Genomic DNA, 24,831 nt, shown 5'->3' on the forward strand with positions numbered 1-24,831 from the left:
GTTTGCCAGAATCGCTTCGAGGCCAACCGGTAGTCCTTCTCCATGGCCTCACCGAACTCCTCCCAGGTCCGAGTTTTTGCCTCTGCCACAGCCCAGGCCGCAGCACGCTTGGCCTCACGGTACCCGTCAGCCTCCTCAGGAGTCCCACAAGCCAACCACAGCCGATAGGACTCCTTCTTTAGCTTAACAGCATCCCTTACTGCCGGTGTCCACCACCGGGTTCTGGGATTGCCGCCGCGACAGCCACCGCAGACCTTACGGCCGCATCGACAATAGATGCGGAGAACATGGTCCACTAGGACTCTATGTCTCCAACATCCCCCGGGATCTGGTTGAAGCTCTTCCGGAGGTGGGAGTTGAATACATCCCTGGCCGAGGGCTCTGCCAGGCGTTCCCAGCAGACCCTCACTATGCGCTTGGGCCTGCCAAGTCTGTCCGGCTTTCTCCTCCTCCAGCGGATCCAACTCACCACCAGGTGATGATGAGTGGACAGCTCAGCCCCTCTCCTCACCCGAGTGTCCAAAACATGCGGCCGAAGGTCTGATGATACGACAACAAAGTCGATCATCGACCTCGTGCCTAGGGTGTCCTGGTGCCAAGTGCACTGATGGACACCCTTATGTTTGAAGATGGTGTTCATTATGGACAAACCGTGACTAGCACAGAAGTCCAATAACAAAACACCACTCGGATTCAGATCGGGGAGGCCATTCCTCCCGATCACGCCTCTCCAGGTGTCACTGTCGTTCACCACGTGGGCGTTTAAGTCCCCCAGCAGAATAATGGAGTCCCCGGGAGGGGCACTATCCGGCACCCCCGACAGGGACGCCAAGAAGGCCGGGTACTCTGCACTACCACTCGGCCCGTAGGCTGAAATGATAGTCAGAGACCTCTCCCCAACCCGAAGGCGCAGGGATACGACCCTCTCATCCACTGGGGTAAACCCCAACACGAGACGGCTGAGCTGGGGGGCAACAAGCAAACCCACACCAGACTGCCGCTTCTCCCCGTGGGCCACTCCAGAGTAGAACAAAGTCCAACCCCTCTCAAGGAGATGGGTTCCAGAGCCCACGCTGTGCGTGGAGGCGAGCCCGGCTATTTCTAGTCGATATCTCTCGACCTCCCGCACAAGCTCAGGCTCCTTCCCCCCCAGCGAGGTGACATTCCATGTCCCTAGAGCCAGCCTAAGCATCCGGGGATCGGGCCGCTGAGGTCTCCACCTTTGTCCGCCACCCAATCCTCTTTGCACCGGTCCTTCACGGTTCCCCCTGCAGGTGGTGGGCCCACTGGGGGATGGCCTCGCGTCTCTCATTCGGGCTTGGCCCGGCCGGGTCCCGCGAGGAGCAACCCGGCCACCAGGCGCTCTCCGACGAGTCCCGACCCCAGGCCTGGCTCCAGGGTGGGACCCCGGCTCCGCCATACCGGGCGACGTCACGTGCCTCAATATTTTGTTCTTCATGAGGGATTCTTGAACCACTCTTTGTCTGACCCATCACCTAGAGCCTGTTTGCCATGGGAGACCCTACCAGGGGCATTTAGGCCCCAGACAACATAGCCTCTAGGATCATTTGAGCACTCAAACCCCTCCACCACGTTAAGGTGGTGGTTCAAGGAGGGGATGTACCGGAGTTTTAATGTGGAAATCCATGGCTGTAGGTCCCAACAATAACATTTATGTACCAGCCAGCATATTTATCTGCTTCATAAACTCCACTACTACGGACAATAACGGACGTTAAAATATAATTTATTTCAGTATTGAATCAACTCAGTATAACTCCAGCTCTTCTTTAAAGGCCTTAAAAGTCTGTTAGAGAACATTATTAGAGACATAGTTTAATGAAGACCAAGGAAGACAGCAGACATGTTGAGGTGAAAGTTGTGGAGCAGAGTTGAGTTATAAAATAATATCACAACTAGAACATCTCACACATATCTGTTCAGTTCATCATCTGAAAATACCAGTTTAGCATGTTAAAGACATGGCTGTCCATCTAAACTGATAAGCCAGGCAATGAGAGCATTAATCAGAGAAGCAGCCAAGAGGCCTATAATTACTTTAGAGGTGCTGCAGGGATCCAAAGCTCAGGTGAGAAATCTGTTGCTTGGAGAACTATTTGTTGTGCTTGTTGAAAGAAGGTGTTCTGGTCAGATAAGACCAAAATTCAAAATTATTTTACCCTACTTACAAAATATGGCACATAGCCCTGTTCACACATCCTCTCTGCAAAGCATGGCGGTGGCAGCATCATGTTGTGGAGATGTTTTTCTTCAGTGGGCACATGAAAACTGTTACTGTTTCACTGAAGCCTTTTTATGAATTGTTTTTTTTTTTTTATGGAGTTCATACAATTTATTTGATAATTTGACATCAAACACCATCTCAGAAGATAATGTCGTCATACCCCAGCCCAGTGTTTGATTAATAAGTCAGGCAACAAAAGGAAAAAATAAAAACGGCTGCAAAACTCTCTGCCCTGCTTGGTATGACAGCAATGCTGATAAGGCAGCATGAAGAGATTTCATTGGTCGCTCACAGCCTGGCAGACATATGGAAAAATGTCCCCCACTGCATTGTGGGTGTTGAATAGTGGCCTCTGTCTGTGGAGCGGACATACTCTGACCCTCATCCTGCTCTCACACACTCTCTTTGTTGGCATTGTTAAAGTTCAGACACACTCGCATGTAGTATGTTGGAAATGAAATTTGAAACACTAATTTCCGCTTTTATTTCTTCTTCACACACACACACACATTAAGAGTTCTGTCAGTCCAACAGGCAGTGTTGTGTGCAGCACTGAGATAGTCTTCTGTGTCCAATTATTGTGGCAGCTGTAGCATCCAGAGAGTGCGCACACTCTCTCCGGGGCTACAACGCCACACGCAGATAAGGTTTAATTGGAAAACGAGCTCACTCATCGTTTTCTTCTTGCTTTCATGTCCTCTTTGCCTCTTTCCTCCTCCTATCTCTTCCTCACCCCCTCTGTGTTTCCACTAACTTACCCTGCCCAACTTTGTCTCTTTTCTTACTGTTCAGCCAGCTCACCCTCCCTTCCCCTCGTCTCCAGCATCTCTAACAGTCTCCCTCACGTTTAAACAGAGGACATTTTTATTCAGCCACACAGGGAGCTTGTTACAAAAGAAAAGAGGAAAACATGGCAATCCCTCTGCGTCTAAGCGTCTAGTTTCTTCTTGGTGCAAGTTTGCAGGATGCTCCGTAGGAGGGTCTACCAAGTTCAGGTTGGAACATAAATTCAAGTTCCATTCTTTTGTAAATCTGGACATTACAGTTAAGAGGTCTGAAAATACACTTACTGTCAGTCATGTACATTGCATGTTTTAAACAGTCATTTTTAGCGTTAAAGTTCATTTTGATAATTATCATCTGTGTCCCACTGAAGGTCGTTGAGCCACTTGGATTCATGTGAAGCTCTTCTCTGGTCATATTCATGTCTGATTTATTCCTTGGTTAAAGGATATTTTATCTTCTAAAGTATTTTCCTCCTTACAGATTTCTTCTGTTTGTGCTGTTTTGTCACAATTACCTTTTTCAGATAAGCTGACAAATTTTAATATCGAACATTTGTAAATACAAAAAGCAGTTTTCAAATGATTTAATTTATTATGGGGAAAAGGCCATCAAAACCCAATAACTTGTACCATTGGTGGCAACAACATTAACATCAATGTAGAGGAATGTTGGCTCATTGTTCTTTGCAGAATTGTCCTACTTCTGCCATTTTGGAGGAATTTCTGGCCTGTTTGAGGTCATATCACAGTTTCTCTGCTGGATAGACTACCCAAACACACACTTTTTTTATTTTGTTTTTATTTTTGAGCCATTCAATGGTGAACTTAGGCTTCTGTCCCTCTGTTTCCTATCTTTATGTATGGTGTATTAAAAAAACACGTGTGTCTATAAACAGAATGAAATGAAGCACATTTCATGGAACATACAGTCCTGTCACTTCTTTGAAGTATGTGTTCTGCTTTTTATTCGCCTGTGTTCCACATATTCAGTGGGATGGTGAGTGTTTTCTACTGCGTTATGATGGGTTATGATACCTATTATGAGCTGAATTAATCAGAAAGTAGGTTAGGCTGTGTCAGCTGGAGCTCCTCCAGTCATTCAGCATGCTGAGATTCTTCATCCTTGCCAACAGAGCGTCTGCATGGAATACAGTGGGATTATATTCGGGTTGTTGCTCAAACTTTTACGTAGCACTTGTGGTGCCTCTGGAGTGGCGCATATGTTGCAACACTCACGCTGCAGAGTTGTTCGGCATCTCCAGACAATCTATCGCAACCTGGCTGAGAATATGTTGAAATTGTGCATTCTGCTGTTACATTAGTAAGAAATGATACTGGGGTGTTATCTGCTTAAAGGACATATGGTCATAAGGGGAGCAATTGTTTAACTTAGGATACAAACATTTCCATACCCAAATTCAAGTAACATGTAAATATGTTAAACAGAAAGAATACAAGCGCAATACAGCCTAGTTATTAGTCGAAAGTTACATACCAGTGATGGCATTATGTTTGGATAACCCAAGACAGAAGTAGAGACTGCAAATTTCCCAGCTTTAAATTTGAGTTTATTAAGTTGAGATTAATATTTATGTTTATCCAGTGTCTAGGAGGAAGTCAGGAGAAATATTGTCTGAGTTCAGTTGCTTTGAGACCTAACCAACTGGCACTCTAAAGAGGGATTTGAAAGCGCTTTGTGGTGAGCCCAATATGCCTGTAACTTACCATAGTGGGGAATGACTTGAGTCAGAAACTGTAACTAAAAATCCTAAACTTCTGCCTGTATTCAGATTTAAGTTGTAATTTCTGCCCTGGTTCTGACCAACATTGTTACCCTGATTGTGATTACGTCAGCACTCCCTTGTTTTATAATACCGGGTGTTTCCAATAGAGAGATGGTTTATAATGGATGTGGAGAAATCTGGACTGCTTACCTGTGTTTACATCCATAGAGCTCACTCATGTTTTTGTAGTAAAATATATTGTCTGTCTGTGTTGCTAATATACAGCCACACATCCAGTTGACATGTTCCTCATAAAAGGGTCTTTTGTCAAGAACCCAGTCCTTGAACTGTTTACAGCTATAGAAAGTGTTACTCTACCTCATAAGCTGTTTACAGTTGAAAAAAGATATTTATGTATACTATATAAACACACACATCTATTTTTCTTTCTGACATTAAGACAGACTTAACTTTTCCAGTCAGTTAGGATCCATACAATTGTTTTTGCTAAATACCAGAATTATGAGAGACAGAATAATTTTAATTTCCTCATATTTATAAGTCTACATAAATTTCCTTGGTACATGGTAGAATTGCCTTTTAAAGTGTATGAATTGGGTCAAACATTTTTTGTTTCCCCCCCATAGCCTGCTCTCAACAGTTTGCTGGTATTTTGGCCCATTCCTCTTGACAGAATTGGTGTAACCGAGTTAGGTTTGTAGGAAGCCTTCCTCTCGCACAAACCTTATCAGCTCTGCCCACAAACTCTCTCTAACTGAGATCAGAGTTTTGTGTTGGCCACTCCAAAACATTGACTTTGTTCTTAATCCCACTTTTTAACTAATTTGGCGTTATGCTTCAGGTCATTGTCCATTTGGAATTCATATTTGTGCCTAAGCTTTACTTTTCTGATTGATGTCTTGAGACGTTGCTTTAATATTTCAACATAATATTCTTTCCTCATGATGCTACCCATATGTGAGGTGCACCAGGCCCTGCTGCAGGAAAAACTTGCAAGCTCCCCCCTTTTTTCCCCCCAAATCCAACCATTGCAAGTTTAATTACATCAGAACACCGGACATGTCTCTAGAAATAAAGATATTTGTCCCTGAGTAGCATTATTCTGGCAGTCTTGGTCATCTTAACCATAACCTAACTAATAGGACAGTTTTAGTGTTTTCAAAAAAAGGTTTCAAAGTAATTTATCATGTTTTTTTTTAACATCACAAAAACCTGACATTTTACCAAGGGTATGCACACTTTTATTTTTTTATGTTTACAAATTTTAAATCAGATACATCAGAATATCATACATGTAATGTTTGTGAAGCCAAAAGTGGTTCCTTGGACATAAAAAATAAACCCGCAGGGTTCTTTTATTGGTGCAGTAGTTTATTATGTGGTAAAAATGTGGACTTTGGGAGACCAAAAGAGTAGTATTACAGAATGTTTGCAAAGCACGCTAACATTGCATTAAAATGAATTAAGACCTTAAAAATGGCAAAGAAATTTGGAAGCATCCTAACAGAACTTCTTTGTTAAAACAGGACCTCCAGGCAGAGGTTGACAGTCATGAAGAGCTGTATTACTCCCTGGATGAAAACGGCCAGAGGATTCTGACCTCTCTGAGGGACTCTGAGGACAGGGTTCTGCTCCAGAGACGTCTGGACAACATGAGGCAGCGTTGGAACGACCTGCGCAGCACGACTCTCAGCATGAGGTGAGGGACACCTGGAGTACAGAAAGTCTAAAGCTGTGGAAATCTGTGAGTTTTGCTCCAGATGACAAGAAGTGGGGAAAAACTGCTTGTGCTTGTCTGGTAGGTCACAGCTGGACTCCGAGATGGCTCCTTGGAAGAGGCTCCATATGTCACTGCAGGAGCTGCTGAACTGGCTAAGGCTCAAAAGTCAACAACTGGAGCAGGAGAAGCCTGTAGGGGGCGACGTCCCTACCGTGCAGACCCAGCTGGGTACCCACAGAGTAGGAGAAAACATGACACAAGCTTATGTCCAGAAGATTAACAAAGAAATATGTGTTATATTTTCTCTCACTGAAATGGTTTTAATTTAGAATTATTGGATTTAAAAAAGGGACAGTAATAAAAGCCTAAAATCAGAAGTCCAGCTAGCAGAGCAAGAATTAGACTGGGTGAAAGAAATGTGACACTGAGGGAAATCTCCATGACCCCCTAAAACCCCCACTGAGTCTGAGAACATCACAATTTGTAATCTTGTTGGGTTTTCCACAATAAAACTCAAAAGGTGGCACCAAATACAGAGGGTTATAAAAAGGCAAAAGTCAGATCAGCAGCAGGGAAAGATTAGCAAGGATGTTTGTTTCAAACAGGTGCTGGTCCTTTGGCCCTTTTCCCATTTCATGCCTTTGTAGTTTTGGTCTTTGCTTACCCCAATAGGCTCAGCCTGTCGTTGAAGATGTTACTTAAGGATGTTTCATACCTGCTTTGACAACTGTCAATTAGAAGTTGTTTCCCATTTTCCAATACAAATTCACCTGCAGGGGGCCCATCAGTTATTTTTGTTTTTCCAGGGGTTATAGACCCGAAATAAAATAAGACAGGATGGATGGATGAAGGTTTCTTTGATGTATAATACAGTAGTAAAGTAAACAAAACATTGAAAAAGGAAATTATACATATAATTTGCTAACATTCTCAAAAGGTGTAAGAAGAAGCATGCAATTATCTAATGCCACCTTCTCTCTATATTAAAGATGAATTTGTTTGAAGGCTTTATACATATTTACTGAGGGTGCCAACAAATCCATCATCTGTTTCCATCAAACTGTCATTACAATGAAAAAGAAAGGATAGGAAACATGTAAATGCATGGATACGAAATGGTTTCTCAGCAGATTATAAAGCTGTGGTTGAACAGGACAATATGGCAACAGTTGGGTGCAAAAATGGCAAACAGGCAAATTTATTCAGTTGGATCATTTATCCCACAAGAGTAAGATGAAAACAAAAACTACATGAAGTTCCTTCTCCTCCTTTAGTTTAGACAGACAGCTGAACAAGCTATCAAGCCACCTATTCAACTGTAGCGAGAACGTCATAACTCTGTTCAGAACACTATGGACCACAGCATTGTACTGACCCAACAGTAACATGAACACCTGTGCATGTCCCAGTAGTTTAGCTAACACTGATGTGACTCCATTCTGGGCATCATTTGTTCAGAGATCAAAGAACCTCTGGTTTAAGCAGATAAGGGGAATGAATACATGTGTCCCCCAGGCATTCAAAATGGAGCTCAGAGCCAAGGATCCAGTGGTGACCAGGGCTGTTGATGATGTGGGGCTCTTTTTGTCCGAGCTGCCTAGAGAGACACCATCACCTGAACAGAGAGGTACCGCACACACACAAAGACAGTTCATTTATGGGTAAAACAAATTGGCTGACACAAATAACTCAGTTAATGTACGCAGGGGTTAAGATTGTCCCTCTTCAGCTTTTCTGAGTTGCTTTGATGTTTTTTATAGAGAATAGGTTCTCAGTACAGGCGCTGCAAGCTACAAGAGCTCCTTTGTAGTGTTTTGTTTTAAGATTGCTGCACCTCAGAACTATTTGTCGTTTATAGCGCCTTACAAAGCTTTCCGTACCCCTTGATTTTCTTTATTTTTGAATAACTTGAATGTTATTTAATGGGATTTAATGTAAGATGAACACAAATTGTGAAAGTAAAGGAAAATAATTCATGGTTTCTAACTTTTGTATAAGTTTGTAGTCAGCACTCTGTGTATACTCGTTGCTTTGCTGCAATTACATCTCCAAATCTTTCCGAGTGTGTCTCTACCAGCTTATTGACTGAAAATGTTGCTCATTCGTCATTGCACAGTAGCTCAGGTTTAGTCAGGCTGCATGGAGAGCATCTATGAACATACATTTTCAAGCGTTACCACATATTTTTATCTGGGTTTAGATTGTATTCTGGACTTTGAGTGGGCCATTCAAACAAATGAATATACTTTAGGCCATTCCTCTGTATTTCTTGCTGTATGTTTAAGGTTGTCGTCCTGTTGGAAGATGGACCTCCACCCCAGAATCAAATCTTTTGCAGCCACTAACAGATTTTCTTTCAGGATTGTTAGCTCCATCCATCTTCACCAGCATTAACTGCTTCACTGTCCCTACTGAACAAAAGCATGATGCTCCCAATAACATGTTTGGGTGGCGTGTTTAGATTAAAGTGCAGTGTTAATTTTCCGCCATGCATTTTTGGGACTTCTGTGAGCCACAGTGACAAATTTAGAAATCATGGGTCAGTGGTTTCTACCTGAACCACTCCATGAATGAATCAATGACTTACCCAAGCGGTCACAAAAGGCCTTGCAACAACATCTAAAGCTCTGCAGGCCTTTCTTGACACAGTTAAGTTCAGATTCAACAGTAAGAAACAGACTGGGCAAAAATGTATCCATAGGAGTTCCAATGCCAACCCTCTGCTGACTAAAAAGTCACATTCGTCAAATGCATCTTGATAATCACCAAGACCTTTGGGAAAATGGTGGTGTGTGATGGTCTGGTGCATAACTTTTAGATTCTATTCTTTAGCTGAAAATTAGTTTGCGACCTTAATTTCAAACACATGTAGGAGGTCCACCTCTGAATGGTTCAGAAAAGCCAAATGAAGGTTTTAGAGCATCCTAGTCAAAGTCTGGACGTAAATCCGAATGACATGCTGTGGCATGGCCTTAAACTGTTTAAGGCCATGCCACAGCATGTCATTCGGATGTCCGTACATGCTCACAAGCCTTCCAGTACAGTTGACCAAAATTTGACTGCAATGTAAAAAAAACATTATTGTACGTTATCACAAAGATGTTGCCACCAAGGGTGGCACAACCATTTATCAGTTTTATGGAATGATTACCTTTTGCCTTAGTGCCAGATTGGTCTGTCTAACATTCAAATCTGCTTTATGATCTAAAACATATATGTGTGACACAAAAGCCAAAACAGAAGAAAAGTTATAGAGGGCAAATAGTTTTTCACAGCATTGTTTGTGGAGTTCATCACTGTAGTTGTCCAACACAAAGCTTATTCAGTGCTCAAAGTTGACATGAAGGAAACAAGGACTATTTCTGTGTCTCTTTTTGGTCCTACATAAAAAAACGTAGATCCTAGTAACAGCCTAGTAACAACTGCTTATGGAGGTTGACACAGACATGCAGTCATGGATGCTTTACTTGTCGCACTGTTTGCACCATGGCAGCAGCTTGGGTCACAAAACAAGCCAAGCTTAAAGTGTGGTCCATTAAATCTAGGCTGCCAACTGAAGCACGTTCAGAGAGAAATGGGGGAATTCCAGTATCTGCTCAGTGCTGAGCTGAGGGAAACCATTTCCCTTTCAGGAGGTCGCTCTATCGCCCCCGTGTGGTTTCCTGAGTGAGGCAAGTTTAATGGGGCTAAAATTCAACAAGAAACGCAAAGAGTGACAGACAGAAGGGTGTAAATACCTTTCCAATGCACTAACCTTTTCACGTCTCACATTACAATAGCCTTCATTCTATTTTATTGGGGTTTTATTTGAGAGAAGAGCACAAATTAGTGCATAACTGTTAAAGGAAAAAAACAAAACATAGTTCTAAAAATATTTTGCATATAAAAATCTCAGAAATGTGGCATGCATTTGCATTCAGTAGAAATCCTGCTGTTCTGTTTCTGGCCTCAGAGGTTTGTTAGAGAACATTAAAGAACCAACAGCATCATAAAGACCAAGGAACACAGCAGAAAGGTCAGAAATAAAGCTGTGGAGACATATCTCACCTTTAAACATCTCACAGAGCTCTGTTCAATCCATCCCCTGAATATCCAGAGACTTTATCATAACTGTAAACCTTACCAGACCTAGCCATCCACCAAAACTGACAGGCTGGACAAAAAGAGCATTAATCATTGGAGGAGCTGCAGAATTCAACAGCTCAGGTTGGATAATCTGTTAACGGGACAACTGTTCTTCATGCAATAAACCAGTGGCAAGAAGACAACTGCTGTTGAAAGCAAGCCATGAGAAATTGCTTTGCACTTTCCCACAAGGCATGAAGAGAAAGTTGTAGACCACTTTAATTAGAAAAAACTAACACTACACACTCTAAAAACACATCAAGGGTGAAACATGGTGGTGGCAGCATCATGTTGTGGGTGTGCTTTTCTTCAGCAGGAACAGGAAAAGCAGGTTAGAGTAAGGCAAGAAGCATGATTAATAAAATCACATTAAATTAGAAGGTTCCTATTAGTTATTTATTTTGCAGGACTTTGTTTTTCTCAAACATCAGATATCAGCCCGGAGGAGCGTGCTCAGAACGTGGGGCGAGTGTTGCGTAAAGAAGCAGACGATGTGATGAGCAAATGGGACCAGCTTAACTCCGACTCGGCCGACTGGCAGAGGAGGTTGGAGTTGGCCCTGAACAGACTGATGGAGCTCCAGGAAGCAGAAGATCTGCTGGACACACAGCTGAGGCAGGCAGAGATGGTGAAGGAGGCCTGGGAACCTGTAGGAGAACTGTTGATTGACTCTTTACCTGAGCACATTGACAGAGTCAAGGTAAATCGTAGCCCTCATTGCTAAGTCTTGGTTTCACCTGACTAAACAAAAGGAGAAACAAGTCACACTGTCTCCATAAAAGTAGATTATCTGAATTGAATGCATATGTGTGTGTTTTTGTGGTTCAGGAGTTTCAGGAAGAAATCACTCTGATTAAGGATGATGTCACACACATGAACCACTTGGCGTCCACATTCGATCCATCCGACATCCAGCTGTCACCTAGCAACCTGGAACGCATCGAAGACCTCAACACGCGCTGGAGACTGCTCCAAGTATGCACTCTTACACATTCTGACATGCACACAATAAACCAAAAAAATATTAAAAACAAATCACATTTAATTCTTATAAATATACTGCATGTACCTGTACTTGCATTCAGACACGTTTTATTAAACATTTACTTGATTTTGGGAAAAAATATGTTGTAGATACAGGTGACTTCAATAATTTAGATTATAAATGTATTTATCAGTATGTAAATCAATTACACCTAGTGATGTAGTTTTTGTTTATGACTTACAGTTAATGAAAACATCAAATGGTTTATTATACCAGCAATAAACAATTAAAACATATCACTGTGTAATGAATCTATATAGGATGAGTTATTCTAATAGGGCTGCATATGTAAATGAGACGTTTTTGTATGTGGTAACCACTGTAGCTTAAAGAGGAACTAAACCCCAAATTAACTTTTTTCGCATATAAACTGGGCCTTAAGTGTGCTGCCTATTTGTTATTGTGCTATTTTTTTTAATTTCATGTAAACTTAATTCTGCAATGATTGGGCAGCACTAAAACCGTCTTAGTGCTGCCCTCTTTGGGTTGAACGGTGGTTACTGCAGTTGAATTTTCAACCTATTGGTTGAAACAGTACAGCTATGCACATGTCTACGTCACAGTCCTCACGTTCGGGTATAAAATTGTCTCAGTCAGGAGTTGAATTTGCTCCTGCGCTGCCTTGACAACATCGGCTTCGAGCATCGCTGAGTCAGCACCTTAGCTAACAGTGATGTGAATCAGTTCTGGGCATCATTTGTCCAGAGATCAAAGAACCTCTGGTTTAGGCAGATAAAGGGAATGATTACAGTGTTCCCCAGGGTTTCAAAATAGAGCTCAGAGCCATGGATCCAGTGGTGACCAGGGCTGATGATGATGTGGGGCTCTTTCTATCCGAGCTCAGGCCTGTGGGGCTCTGTAAAGCCTCTCTTAACCTCTGGTAACGAGGGAAGTGAAAAATCCTCTACCTTAAAATATCTATCCATGGCAAAACTACCAGTAATGCTCTGCTCACTCTCCATGTTTCAACATGTGAAATTAAGCTAGCTGCCACTATCCCCTCATCCTCCTGACCACAACCCCGCTTAACACCCTCCACTCATCCCCACACTTGGCGCTCCCCACTTTGGTGGCATTTTTAAAAATATGTCTCGGGTGGACTTATTCTTTTACATGGGGTTTAGTTCCACTTTAAGGTTTGTTGTAGAGCTATTACATGTTTGTAACCAAATCAAGCATTAATGATGTGGCAGAGGCTTCCTACTGTGAACCTGGTGATGTCAGACAGGACATTTCTTCTACAAAGAACATCAGAGGAATTGATTTGGATTTACCATGAAGAACTTGCAATCAGAAATTTCTGCAAGATAGTAGCTGACCTGCTAGCTCCTTGACCCTGGCACGAAGTATGCTAGCTTCAATTAAAACAGGCTACTGACCACGCCAATATGGCTAGCTCCTTGTTCCCTAGGCTATTCTTTTCTTATTTAATTTTTATTTTACCTGGTAAAATGTTTAGGAATCTGTTCTCATTCTACAAACACAACCTATTTTTATTTGCTTGACTAAAATTAACATTTAACCTGTCATCATAAAGGTCTATTAGCTAAGGCCTAATGTTCCTGGACTGAGAGTTCCACACGTTTAATTTGTCGTTAGACAACAGTCAGAGTGCCTTCCATCAAAATGTTAAGGAGGCTGATAATCTGTCTCTTTCACAACATAGTAAGACATGTAAATGAAGATTTTAAGGGTATTAGAACAATATTTGGACTTCGTTAGACAGGCTAACCAAGGCTGACTTTGCTTTGTTGAACACCAAAGACCAGAGGGCTAAACAATGGTCAGTTTTCTTGTGATATTTTTGGCTAAATGGACAATGACTTAAAGTAGACATAAAATAAGATGTCAGTTGTGATCCTGGAATTACAGTAAAATGGTTCTTAAGGTACAGTGGATCAATATAGGCTACTTTAATGTAGCAATATAATTAAATAACAGCAAAAGTTTGTATCAACATCACTTCTGGTGTGTCAGAGGTTTACTAGATAGAAAGTTAAAAGCATGACATTTTACTCAGAATTACTGGAGATTGTAGTTTGTCTGAGCACTTTCCTCACACTGTGCAAATGTTGAGAGGGTTTTCTCACTAAGGCAGAGTCAATGGACCAAGGTAAGAAACCAGCTTTCTGTTGAGTCACTGAAGGGGATTCTATTTCTTGCAAAGACTTTCGTGCTTGTTTGTTGAGCAACCCAAAACCCCTGGGAAAGATCAGCTCTACAGTAAAATATGGATAGGCAAAGAGGATGAAGAAAAACTAAAGACTGGACTTTACACATTTCTGTTTGTTAAATAGGTGCCTTGTGAGACTGCTGCTTTTTATTTTTATTGTTACATTGAAAAGAAAGAATAAACTATTTTTTAACAGGATTATCACAGAAGAGGCATTATTTCTATCACTATTTAATAGAATAGTTTCACAAAGATGAGGTGCTGGTGATCAGAGGCAGCACAGCTTGTGCTTCTGTCAGCGACAATAAACACCACCCTTGGTGTACTGGAAGTCAAACAGTGATCATAACAGGGTGTGACGGATAGAGCCAATCAGCTGTCGCATGGCGGGGTGAAATGTACGCCTGGATGCAACAACAGTGACAGGACCAGAAGGCTATTCTTTCTGAAGTTAGGACCTGAGCAGATGCTTTGGCTTTCACACAAACATCTGCCTTTCTTTTGCAATGAACCGCTGAACAATACTGCAGTTGTTGCCAACAGTAAACCAAGGTGTTTCTTTGCTTAGTTTTAGCCATAATACATCTAACAAAAAATAGCACAGGTGGATTTGATTGCTTATATTTAATTTCTGTACACATAATTGTAATGACCACAAACACTTTGGTTTGAACTTTCATACTTAATTCTTTTCTTCAAGTAGCTTGGAAATGTCCTTGATGAAATTATTTTAGTCATACAGACCTCTTATCCCAAAGTGATGGCACCCACGCATTAACGTTTTTAATGGGTGGGAGACTGAAATAGGAGCCAGTCTTTTTTTATTCAATAAGATGACTCCATGTATAGAAACCGCTTCAGCTAGGAGTATTTTATCTACAAGAACAGTTTATTTATTTATTTCTATTTCCTCACTTTAATCCAAGCAATATGTTGGAGAAATTGTAGTTTTCAATTTCTTTTTGGCTGGATAGAGCGATGAAGCAACACGCCTTCCACACGCAGCATGTGATTGGCTGATCTGCTTTTTGATGCCTTTATCCCTGGGTGGTGCTGGCTCCTGTGCAGCTGAGGGTTAACTCACAAACAGATAAAAAAAAAAAACAGAAAAAATAGAAGAAGCCCAGACAAATCAGAACCAACCCTTATTAACCTGCAAGATTTGCAGAAGATATAGCCTTTAACTTCAAGTGGGCTTCCCAGGCAGACAGAACTGCTTGGCAGACAAAGCTAACTGTTCCCTAAGCTAATATAGCGATGGAGGTGAGGGAATCCCAGAGCAAAAACGCATGTTCTGGTGTGAGAAGCTGACAGACCCAATAGTGGTTCCTCCTTTGAATCTCTCCTTTTTATTCCCAAAAGGTTTTTCACCTCAAAATTACTGAGAAAGATTATAATTCAGAATCAGTCTGTGGAACCCTTTAAACCCCAGAGAAAGACCAAGGAAGTTATAATAACTTATAATGAAAACGTTCATTTTATTCATTAGTGTTAGTTTTTGTTAAAACAACTTTTTCCCAAAATAAATAACTGGGTAATTTACTTAAGTTTGATTAATAAGCATTTTATAGAACCTGCTTTAAATATTCCTTATTAAAAGTATAATCCGATGGAACCCAGACATAAAGAGCACAAACAAACAAATCAAGAGCCCAATCATCTACTAAGACAAAATCATATAAAGTCATATCTATACAGTTTTTCATATTCTGTCCATTTAAACCAGATCAGGTCAAATGTACCCATGTACCCATTTGCAGCCTGAGTGAAAAGGAAAGCTTTTCCATTATGTATATGTCATAAATTATGTCAGTCCAGTCATCAATAGTGGGCAGTTCTGACTTTAACCACTTTCTGGTTACTGTTTTTTTACTGGCGGCCAACTGGATAAATAGCAATTTTCTAGCATTTAACATTCCAAGAACAAATAGACAGAATTCTATAAGAAGGGAATATTTGAGCAAAATATATTATCAATATGTTTATGGATCTCAGACCAGTATTGTTGAATAAATCGACAAATGTGATAATGGTTGGCTTTAGCGGATCCAACAGCGTCTCCAACATGTATCTCCAGTATCTTGATATCGAGTTTATACTGGTGACACAAAAAATCTTACTATATTTTCTCTCGCCAAATTGACCCAGTCGACATCCATTGTATTTGGCATATTTTTTCCCAGTTTTCCAGGGGTATCTTTACATTTACCTCTTTTTCCCACTTCTTCTTAATGTATTCAGTGTTTTCTTGTTTCGCTTGATGAATGCCATTATAAAGCCTTGTTTTATTTTTGAGCATGGTTTGCCCTCAAACATTGACTGAAATACTTTCAAGAATCCAAAATCACTGTTGTCGGAAGCCTCTTTTAAATTCTGATTACAGTAGTTTCTGATTTGCAAATATCTACAGAAGTCTTCTTTTTTCAGATCCTATTTCTTTCTCAGAACTTTGAAGCTCTGGAATGTCCCTTTATGAATAAATGTGGAATAAGTGATCAACCCCTTTGAGACCAGTTTCTTAAACCCTACATCTTTTACAGGTCCTTCTCAAAATATTAGCATATTGTGATAAAGTTCAGTATTTTCCATAATGTCATGATGAAAATTTAACATTCATATATTTTAGATTCATTGCACACTAACTGAAATATTTCAGGTCTTTTATTGTCTTAATACGGATGATTTTGGCATACAGCTCATGAAAACCCAAAATTCCTATCTCACAAAATTAGCATATTTCATCCGACCAATAAAAGAAAAGTGTTTTTAATACAAAAAACGTCAACCTTCAAATAATCATGTACAGTTATGCACTCAATACTTGGTTGGGAATCCTTTTGCAGAAATGACTGCTTCAATGCGGCGTGGCATGGAGGCAATCAGCCTGTGGCACTGCTGAGGTCTTATGGAGGCCCAGGATGCTTCGATAGCGGCCTTTAGCTCATCCAGAGTGTTGGGTCTTGAGTCTCTCAACGTTCTCTTCACAATATCCCACAGATTCTCTATGGGGTTCAGGTCAGGAGCGTTGGCAGGCCAATTGAGCACAGTGATACCATGGTCAGTAAACCATTTACCAGTGGTTTTGGCACTGTGAGCAGGTGCCAGGTCGTGCTGAAAAATGAAATCTTCATCTCCATAAAGCTTTTCAGCAGATGGAAGCATGAAGTGCTCCAAAATCTCCTGATAGCTAGCTGCATTGACCCTGCCCTTGATAAAACACAGTGGACCAACACCAGCAGCTGACACGGCATCCCAGACCATCACTGACTGTGGGTACTTGACACTGGACTTCTGGCATTTTGGCATTTCCTTCTCCCCAGTCTTCCTCCAGACTCTGGCACCTTGATTTCCGAATGACATGCAGAATTTGCTTTCATCCGAAAAAAGTACTTTGGACCACTGAGCAACAGTCCAGTGCTGCTTCTCTGTAGCCCAGGTCAGGCGCTTCTGCCGCTGTTTCTGGTTCAAAAGTGGCTTGACCTGGGGAATGCGGCACCTGTAGCCCATTTCCTGCACACGCCTGTGCACGGTGGCTCTGGATGTTTCTACTCCAGACTCAGTCCACTGCTTCCGCAGGTCCCCCAAGGTCTGGAATCGGCCCTTCTCCACAATCTTCCTCAGGGTCCGGTCACCTCTTCTCGTTGTGCAGCGTTTTCTGCCACACTGTTTCCTTCCCACAGACTTCCCACTGAGGTGCCTTGATACAGCACTCTGGGAACAGCCTATTCGTTCAGAAATTTATTTCTGTGTCTTACCCTCTTGCTTGAGGGTGTCAATAGTGGCCTTCTGGACAGCAGTCAGGTCGGCAGTCTTACCCATGATTGGGGTTTTGAGTGATGAACCAGGCTGGGAGTTTTAAAGGCCTCAGGAATCTTTTGCAGGTGTTTAGAGTTAACTCGTTGATTCAGATGATTAGGTTCATAGCTCGTTTAGAGACCCTTTTAATGATATGCTAATTTTGTGAGATAGGAATTTTGGGTTTTCATGAGCTGTATGCCAAAATCATCCGTATTAAGACAATAAAAGACCTGAAATATTTCAGTTAGTGTGCAATGAATCTAAAATATATGAATGTTAAATTTTCATCATGACATTATGGAAAATAATGAACTTTATCACAATATGCTAATATTTTGAGAAGGACCTGTATATTAGGTGCAAAATCAAAGTCGAAGGCATAACATGATTAATAAGCATTTTAATCCTTGACTATGTGTAATAAGTAAGAATGATAGAATAAATATTTATTAGAATAAATATCCAGAATAGCCTCAGATAAAAGAATGAACGAAAGTGATTATAAATACATCAATATAAATGAGGCAGCGCATCTGGCTTTTACCTAATGTCACAATGATCTTTAACAGTGTAATCACATTTTTCCCACATCAGTGTAAAGTCAGTTGCCGTATCATCATACAATAATTAGCATCGAACTATAAAAGATTTTGTAGCTCTGACATGTACTGTATTCACTTCAATAAAAGTTTTTTGTGGGTTTTGTAGTTTATTTCAATAAAACACATTTTATTTTGTCAAATGGGAAAAGAAAAGCTATATACTTATTATCCAGCACCTATTTCCACCCATTCTGGATGTATTCTTCGCTGTTATGACAAACTAGTTAGCCAGGCTGATAGTAAAGACCCCTTTCCACATGACTTAGACCCCCACTGTGCTCTCAGATAAAAACACCCAGCTGGATCGGAAAAATGTTGTTAAACATCAGCGGGATGGCAGTCATGATGCTTCTGTGCTTTAAATTCTTCTCCAATAGGTTTTCCTCTTAATTTCCTCCTGTCCTTCATACAGCACCTTCACACAATACTATGTGGTCTCCTTTAATAACAACACATCCTAGACATTGGCCTCGTATGGCCTTCCTGGACGTTACATCACAAAGCAGCTGTGAGCTGGAAGATTATGCCACGCTACCACCATTGTCGTAGTAAATAACCACTCTGCACTTTAAAAATGTTTACCCAGATGCAGAGCTCTGAAAGAAATCATTCACACAAAATCCATAATATCTGTGTTTGGGAACTGATCACTGTAAGCCAATCATGCCAAGGCTCTGAATCCTGAAATTTGTTAGTTTTCAGGCTGTAGTGTTGTACTCTAAACAGTCAAGTAAACATAGAAGTGGTCATTATTAAGGTGCATCAGCTAAAAGAGAACTCTTGACTTAACTCTTTAGCATTACGGATAATGGAGAACATTTTGCACATTTTAAAGGACTATACGGATATGTTCTATGCAGGTTAGTGAAAGAAGATGAAGGGAAAACATGCATAAAATGGTGTAAGCTCAGGGGTAAAGTGACTCAGACCAGTTCTTGGTATGCCCCCAAAAGAGCTACAGGAGAACCTGCAAAGATTGTCCTCATTCTGGCTAATTTCTGGCAGCATAGCAGGGTCCTAATCCTGTGTTGATGGGGTCTAACAAATAACATAACACTTGTTGATTTGGTTTGCTTAGACTCTGGCTCGGATCAGTGACAGTCCCTCTTCCGGAAGCTTCCATTGCTGAAAGGATATGCTGTGATTAAGGACACACACAGAATCAAACTCTATTTTATCACCAAAAGAAGCTGGACCCAACCAAGTTAGAATCAGGATTCATCCCTGCAATTGCATTAAATGTTTGGTAGCCCCATATCATATTGTTTTTTCTTTCTTTAAGTGAGGCTCCTGAAGACTTGATCTTTGTTTTTTCACATCTCAAACATACGTTTAAACCTTTAAAAACTTTTTATGTATGTTTTCCTTCACCACCTCTCACTAACCTGAACAACAGCACCTGGTGAACCAAATAGCGTTTTCACTGTTCTAAACTGGTCTGATACCAAACGCTGAAGGCTTCTCCTAGTGGGTTTGAAACTTTGGGCTCCCTTTGTTTGTTTTTACCATTTTAATCTGCCCACCAATAGATTTAAAACAGGTTGTTCATAACTTTTATGTCTTCAATCAGCTTTAAATCTTGTATAAAAGCGTTTCACCTTTGACCAAGTATTTCTAGTGTGTGTGGAGCTGTTTGTTTTGTTAAAACAAGATGGGAGAAGGAAGCCAATATGAAAATAACTAGGGAGGACTAACTCAACATCTGTAAAACACAGCCATCTACTTCAAGCTCAAGTCTGTGGAGAGTTTACATGGAAAAATATTTTAAGATTTTACAATAGTACATTAGCGTCATTGCTAAACCTTATGTACTACAATGCTGTGTTGTAGTAAAAGATAACACTTTTATAGCTCATGATTTTGTGGAAACAATTTGAATTTATCCCTACAGTGTAAGCACTGGTTCATTATGAGCTAAACGTTGTGTTTTACATACAGGTCCTTCTCAAAATATTAGCATATTGTGATAAAGTTCATTATTTTCCATAATGTCAAGATGAAAATTTAACATTCATATATTTTAGATTCATTGCACACTAACTGAAATATTTCAGGTCTTTTATTGTTTTAATACGGATGATTTTGGCATACAGCTCATGAAAACCCAAAATTCCTATCTCACAAAATTAGCATATCATTAAAAGGGTCTCTAAACGAGCTATGAACCTAATCATCTGAATCAACGAGTTAACTCTAAACACCTGCAAAAGATTCCTGAGGTCTTTAAAACTCCCAGCCTGGTTCATCACTCAAAACCCCAATCATGGGTAAGACTGCCGACCTGACTGCTGTCCAGAAGGCCACTATTGACACCCTCAAGCAAGAGGGTAAGACACAGAAAGAAATGTATGAACGAATAGGCTGTTCCCAGATTGCTGTATCAAGGCACCTCAGTGGGAAGTCTGTGGGAAGGAAAAAGTGTGGCAGAAAACGCTGCACAACGAGAAGAGGTGACCGGACCCTGAGGAAGATTGTGGAGAAGGGCCGATTCCAGACCTTGGAGGACCTGCGGAAGCAGTGGACTGAGTCTGGAGTAGAAACATCCAGAGCCACCGTGCACAGGCGTGTGCAGGAAATGGGCTACAGGTGCCGCATTCCCCAGACCTGGGCTACAGAGAAGCAGCACTGGACAAAACCACTGGTAAATGGTTTACTGACCATGGTATCACTGTGCTCAATTGGCCTGTCAACTCTCCTGACCTGAACCCCATAGAGAATCTGTGGGATATTGTGAAGAGAACGTTGAGAGACTCAAGACCCAACACTCTGGATGAGCTAAAGGCCGCTATCGAAGCATCCTGGGCCTCCATAAGACCTCAGCAGTGCCACAGGTTGATTGCCTCCATGCCACGCCGCATTGAAGCAGTCATTTCTGCCAAAGGATTCCCGACCAAGTATTGAGTGCATAACTGTACATGATTATTTGAAGGTTGACGTTTTTTGTATTAAAAACACTTTTATTTTATTGGTCGGATGAAATATGCTAATTTTGTGAGATAGGAATTTTGGGTTTTCATGAGCTGTATGCCAAAATCATCCGTATTAAGACAATAAAAGACCTGAAATATTTCAGTTAGTGTGCAATAAATCTAAAATATATGAATGTTAAATTTTCATCATGACATTATGGAAAATAATTAACTTTATCACAATATGCTAATATTTTGAGAAGGACCTGTATACTGTGTTTGTTTTTGTGTTGAAAGGAGGGTAGTACCTAGAGATTCAGCTCTGCCAAGTAAGTTCACCATGTTCTTTTGTGGCTAAAGGGTCGCAGGTGATGGTCAATATAGGCACAAAGAGCAGTTTCAGTAATCGCAGCAAATTCTGCTTCAACAACTCCACACATCTCTTGTACAATTCTAATCAGGTTACCGTGGATACGGGAAAAAGCAACTCGGGCAGAAATGGACTGGATGAGGTGGACTCGAAGGTAATTTCAGACTCTGGCTATATAGAAGCGGAAAAACTGGACTAGCCATCACTGTCGTATCTTCATCTCATATCATGGGTCTCTTCCTCTCACTTCCTCTTTCCCGCATACTGTGTCATCAGCTGCTTTGTCATTTGGGTAGCAGATGAAAGGTTGGATGTTTAATGAGCCAGTCTGTCCACAAAGAGACTGTAACTTATTTCAGTCCAACAGCTTGAAAGACTTTAATGCCCAAGCTCACACACATGATAGTGATTCTCTTGTGATATTCAAGATGTAGCTTGCTAGCAGGCGTTGATAACACAAGCAGGAATCAGCTAGATTTCCAATTTCCAACATTTTCTATTAAGGAATTATATTTTACCATGTCTTCACAGACACTACCTGACTACAACTAGTGTCCGTTAAGTGGCTACAGGATCTTTCGCCCATCCACAAATACGTACCTTCTGCTGGTAGATAAATGCAATATGAACAGTGTAACATGATAATTGGAACAATTTTTGCCATTGCTCTCTTTTTTCTTACTGAAAATAGCATCTGTGGAAACAGTTATCATGAATAGCAGTATTGGGCAGGAACAATTCATAAAGCTGTTATATATATATATATATATATATATATATATAAGCATGGAAAATATGACTGACAGGATTAAATGTTTCCATGTTGTCTTTGCTGTTTTATACAATACAGATGCTTCTCAGTAAATCAGAAACTCGTATGTTATTCATCATATAGTTCTGGTGATTGTGGCTAATGCAAAGCCAAAATTGAGTTTCTCAGAAGATTAGAGTAATAAACAAGTGTTCTGGCCATGTTATGGTCCACACAATAATGGGGAAGACTGTTGATCTTACAGGTCTCCAGCAAATAGTCATTGCCACATGCAACAAGGTAGGTAAGCCACTTGTAAAGACGTTGACTGTCAATAGCAGAATATTTTAGAGCACTTCGTGCCTTCTGCTGAAGAGCTTTATGGAGATGATGGTTTCAGTTTCATGCAGGACTTGGTACCTGCTCACACCGCTAAAGATACCAGTACCTGTGTTAAACACTGTGGTATAGTTGTGCTGGTCTGGCCTAAGCGTTACTATAGAGTTTTTGTTGAGGGAAAGATGAGAAACTGAGGATGAGATGAAAGCCACTACAGCAACCCGGGCTTCTTGAACACGTCAGCAGAACCAGAAGCTAATCAACTCCATGCCATTCTGCATTAATGCAAGAATTCATGCCAAAGGATACCAGATCATATACTTGGTGCTTATACTGAGCAGCACATTGACTTACTTTTAGCTACATCAATGTTTCGGTGTATAAAAAATCCTTTTGTAATTGGTCTGGTTTTATATTCAAATTATCTGGGAAACAGAGTTCAGCTGAAAGCAAGAATAATCCAAATTGACAATATATCCATTTTGTGTGTAATGAATCTATAGTTTCACTTTTGAATTACTAAAATAAATTAACTTTATGATGAAGTTAAAATTATTGAAATGTATCTGCCTATGCAGCTTACCATGATCCATGCCCACTATAGATCTCTGTGGCAGTGGAAGAGCCGATCATTCTGACAGGTCTGCAACCTCAACACACTATGATCCAGCACCAACTTTTTTACCATGGGGCTAGAGTCCCTGTGGCAGCCACCAGACTAACCACAGGGACTCTGTTTTAATTCTTTTTTAACATGCCACATGGCTGACTCGAAGATCTTAGTTGAAAATCTTTTTTATATGACTGAGCTGGAAGAAATTAATGCTAAACTAACCAGATGGATTTCAGGTTCTCGTTCCTTCGTAACTCCTCTCCTTTCAAATATTGTTTAAATGTATTTATTATTTTTTTTAGTGCCAGGAGATGCGGTGGGACCATTTTCTGTCTGCACAGAGACAGCTGTGATGATCTGACTGTAGAGACCCACCTTATTTAGACTGCATCACATCCGATTCCTCCACTTTAAATTCAGTTATCCCCTTCTTGCTCATCTTCCTTTTCTTCTCTCCACGCTCACCTTTTCACTGTGTCCTTGTTCATACCACCTTGTCTTTATCAATGTCCCACAGTTAAGGTAGTTGCCAGTGTCTGTTTGAATGTACATTTTTAGATTTTTATGTGCATTTATTGCATTAATTTATTGCAAAATCTGACATACGTCTCACATATGCAAATGATGCATCTGAAACATGCTTAAGCTTTGCTGGGCGGATCTTGTTAGCTGGTGATAAAAAATAAATAACATTGTAGCCAAAGGACAAACCGAATTGCGTCTGCAAAGGGTAAAAACAATCTGTTCCATTCCTTTAATAAACATTCCAACCAGAGAAACAGGCTCAGCTTAAAGGGATAGTTCAGATTATTTTTTAAAGTTGGGCTCTGTGAAGTGGCTCATCAAGAGTGGGTTCCTTACCTTTAGTACGGGTACATCTCAATAAATTAGAAGATAACTGAAAATGGTATTTATTTCAATAATTAAATTCACAATTCAGGTTTTTAGGGAGAGACTCTGAGAGACGCTACTGTTTGGACTGGTGAAGCTCCAAAGTTTGCCTGAAGAAGTTCCAATTTTATGAGGAGGTTTTTGTCAATAATAAGGACAAGGGCAGCGCAAAACTGCGGACTTTTGACCGCAGTAAAGTTAGTTTTAGGTTGGATTTTAGAGTGCAGCGGGATTTCCTCCTGTTTAATTCAAGGCACACAGCTGCTCTATCCCGCTGGTTCATTAGGACCGTCAATAAATTTCCAAACCAAACACTCTGTTTCATAGTGGTGTTGTTTTGGGGGAAATGTTTGTGTGTCTGAACAGCTGATTTTATGTGTAACCAGCTGGTTTAGCATGTTATTAAATACAGCGCTCCGCTTGCATGGGTCCTTTTTCTTTTCTTTCAGCCTTCATGCATTGACTATGTTTTTTAAATTCTTCTCTGATTGGTTGATGCTCAAACTTCCAAAAGTTCAGATTTCCCAATTCAAGCGTCTGACACTTTGGACGCGCGAAACGCGCATCAGATGCTTGACATGTCAAAACGCACAGCACTCGACGCGCGACACGTGTCACTGGCATTGCGCCAGACATGCCGCTGGAACTCTTGACGCTCCAAGACGCACGTCCACCATAGACTTTGCATGAAAAATTTCATAAAATATCTTTCTGTTAGTA

The 24,831-nt window shown here is 40.8% G+C and overlaps 1 protein-coding gene across 5 annotated transcripts in view; it reads left to right on the forward strand.

The window, feature by feature from the left end:
• Positions 1 to 24,831, forward strand: part of dmd (dystrophin) — a 361,839-nt gene that overhangs the window by 302,641 nt on the left and 34,367 nt on the right. For 3 of the 5 annotated variants that reach the window (XM_047355828.1, XM_047355824.1, XM_047355825.1), the window contains 5 exons: positions 6,302 to 6,474; positions 6,578 to 6,734; positions 8,011 to 8,122; positions 11,052 to 11,320; positions 11,449 to 11,595. In XM_047355828.1, the coding sequence (XP_047211784.1) occupies positions 6,302 to 6,474; positions 6,578 to 6,734; positions 8,011 to 8,122; positions 11,052 to 11,320; positions 11,449 to 11,595 (858 nt within the window). Of the gene's footprint in view, positions 1 to 6,301; positions 6,475 to 6,577; positions 6,735 to 8,010; positions 8,123 to 11,051; positions 11,321 to 11,448; positions 11,596 to 21,608; positions 21,672 to 24,831 lie in introns of all 5 variants that reach the window. The other 2 variants (XM_047355826.1, XM_047355823.1) reach the window with 1 other exon arrangement.

Source organism: Girardinichthys multiradiatus, chromosome 24, assembly GCF_021462225.1.
Source record: "Girardinichthys multiradiatus isolate DD_20200921_A chromosome 24, DD_fGirMul_XY1, whole genome shotgun sequence".
In the NCBI taxonomy this organism is placed as follows: Eukaryota; Metazoa; Chordata; class Actinopteri; order Cyprinodontiformes; family Goodeidae; genus Girardinichthys; species Girardinichthys multiradiatus.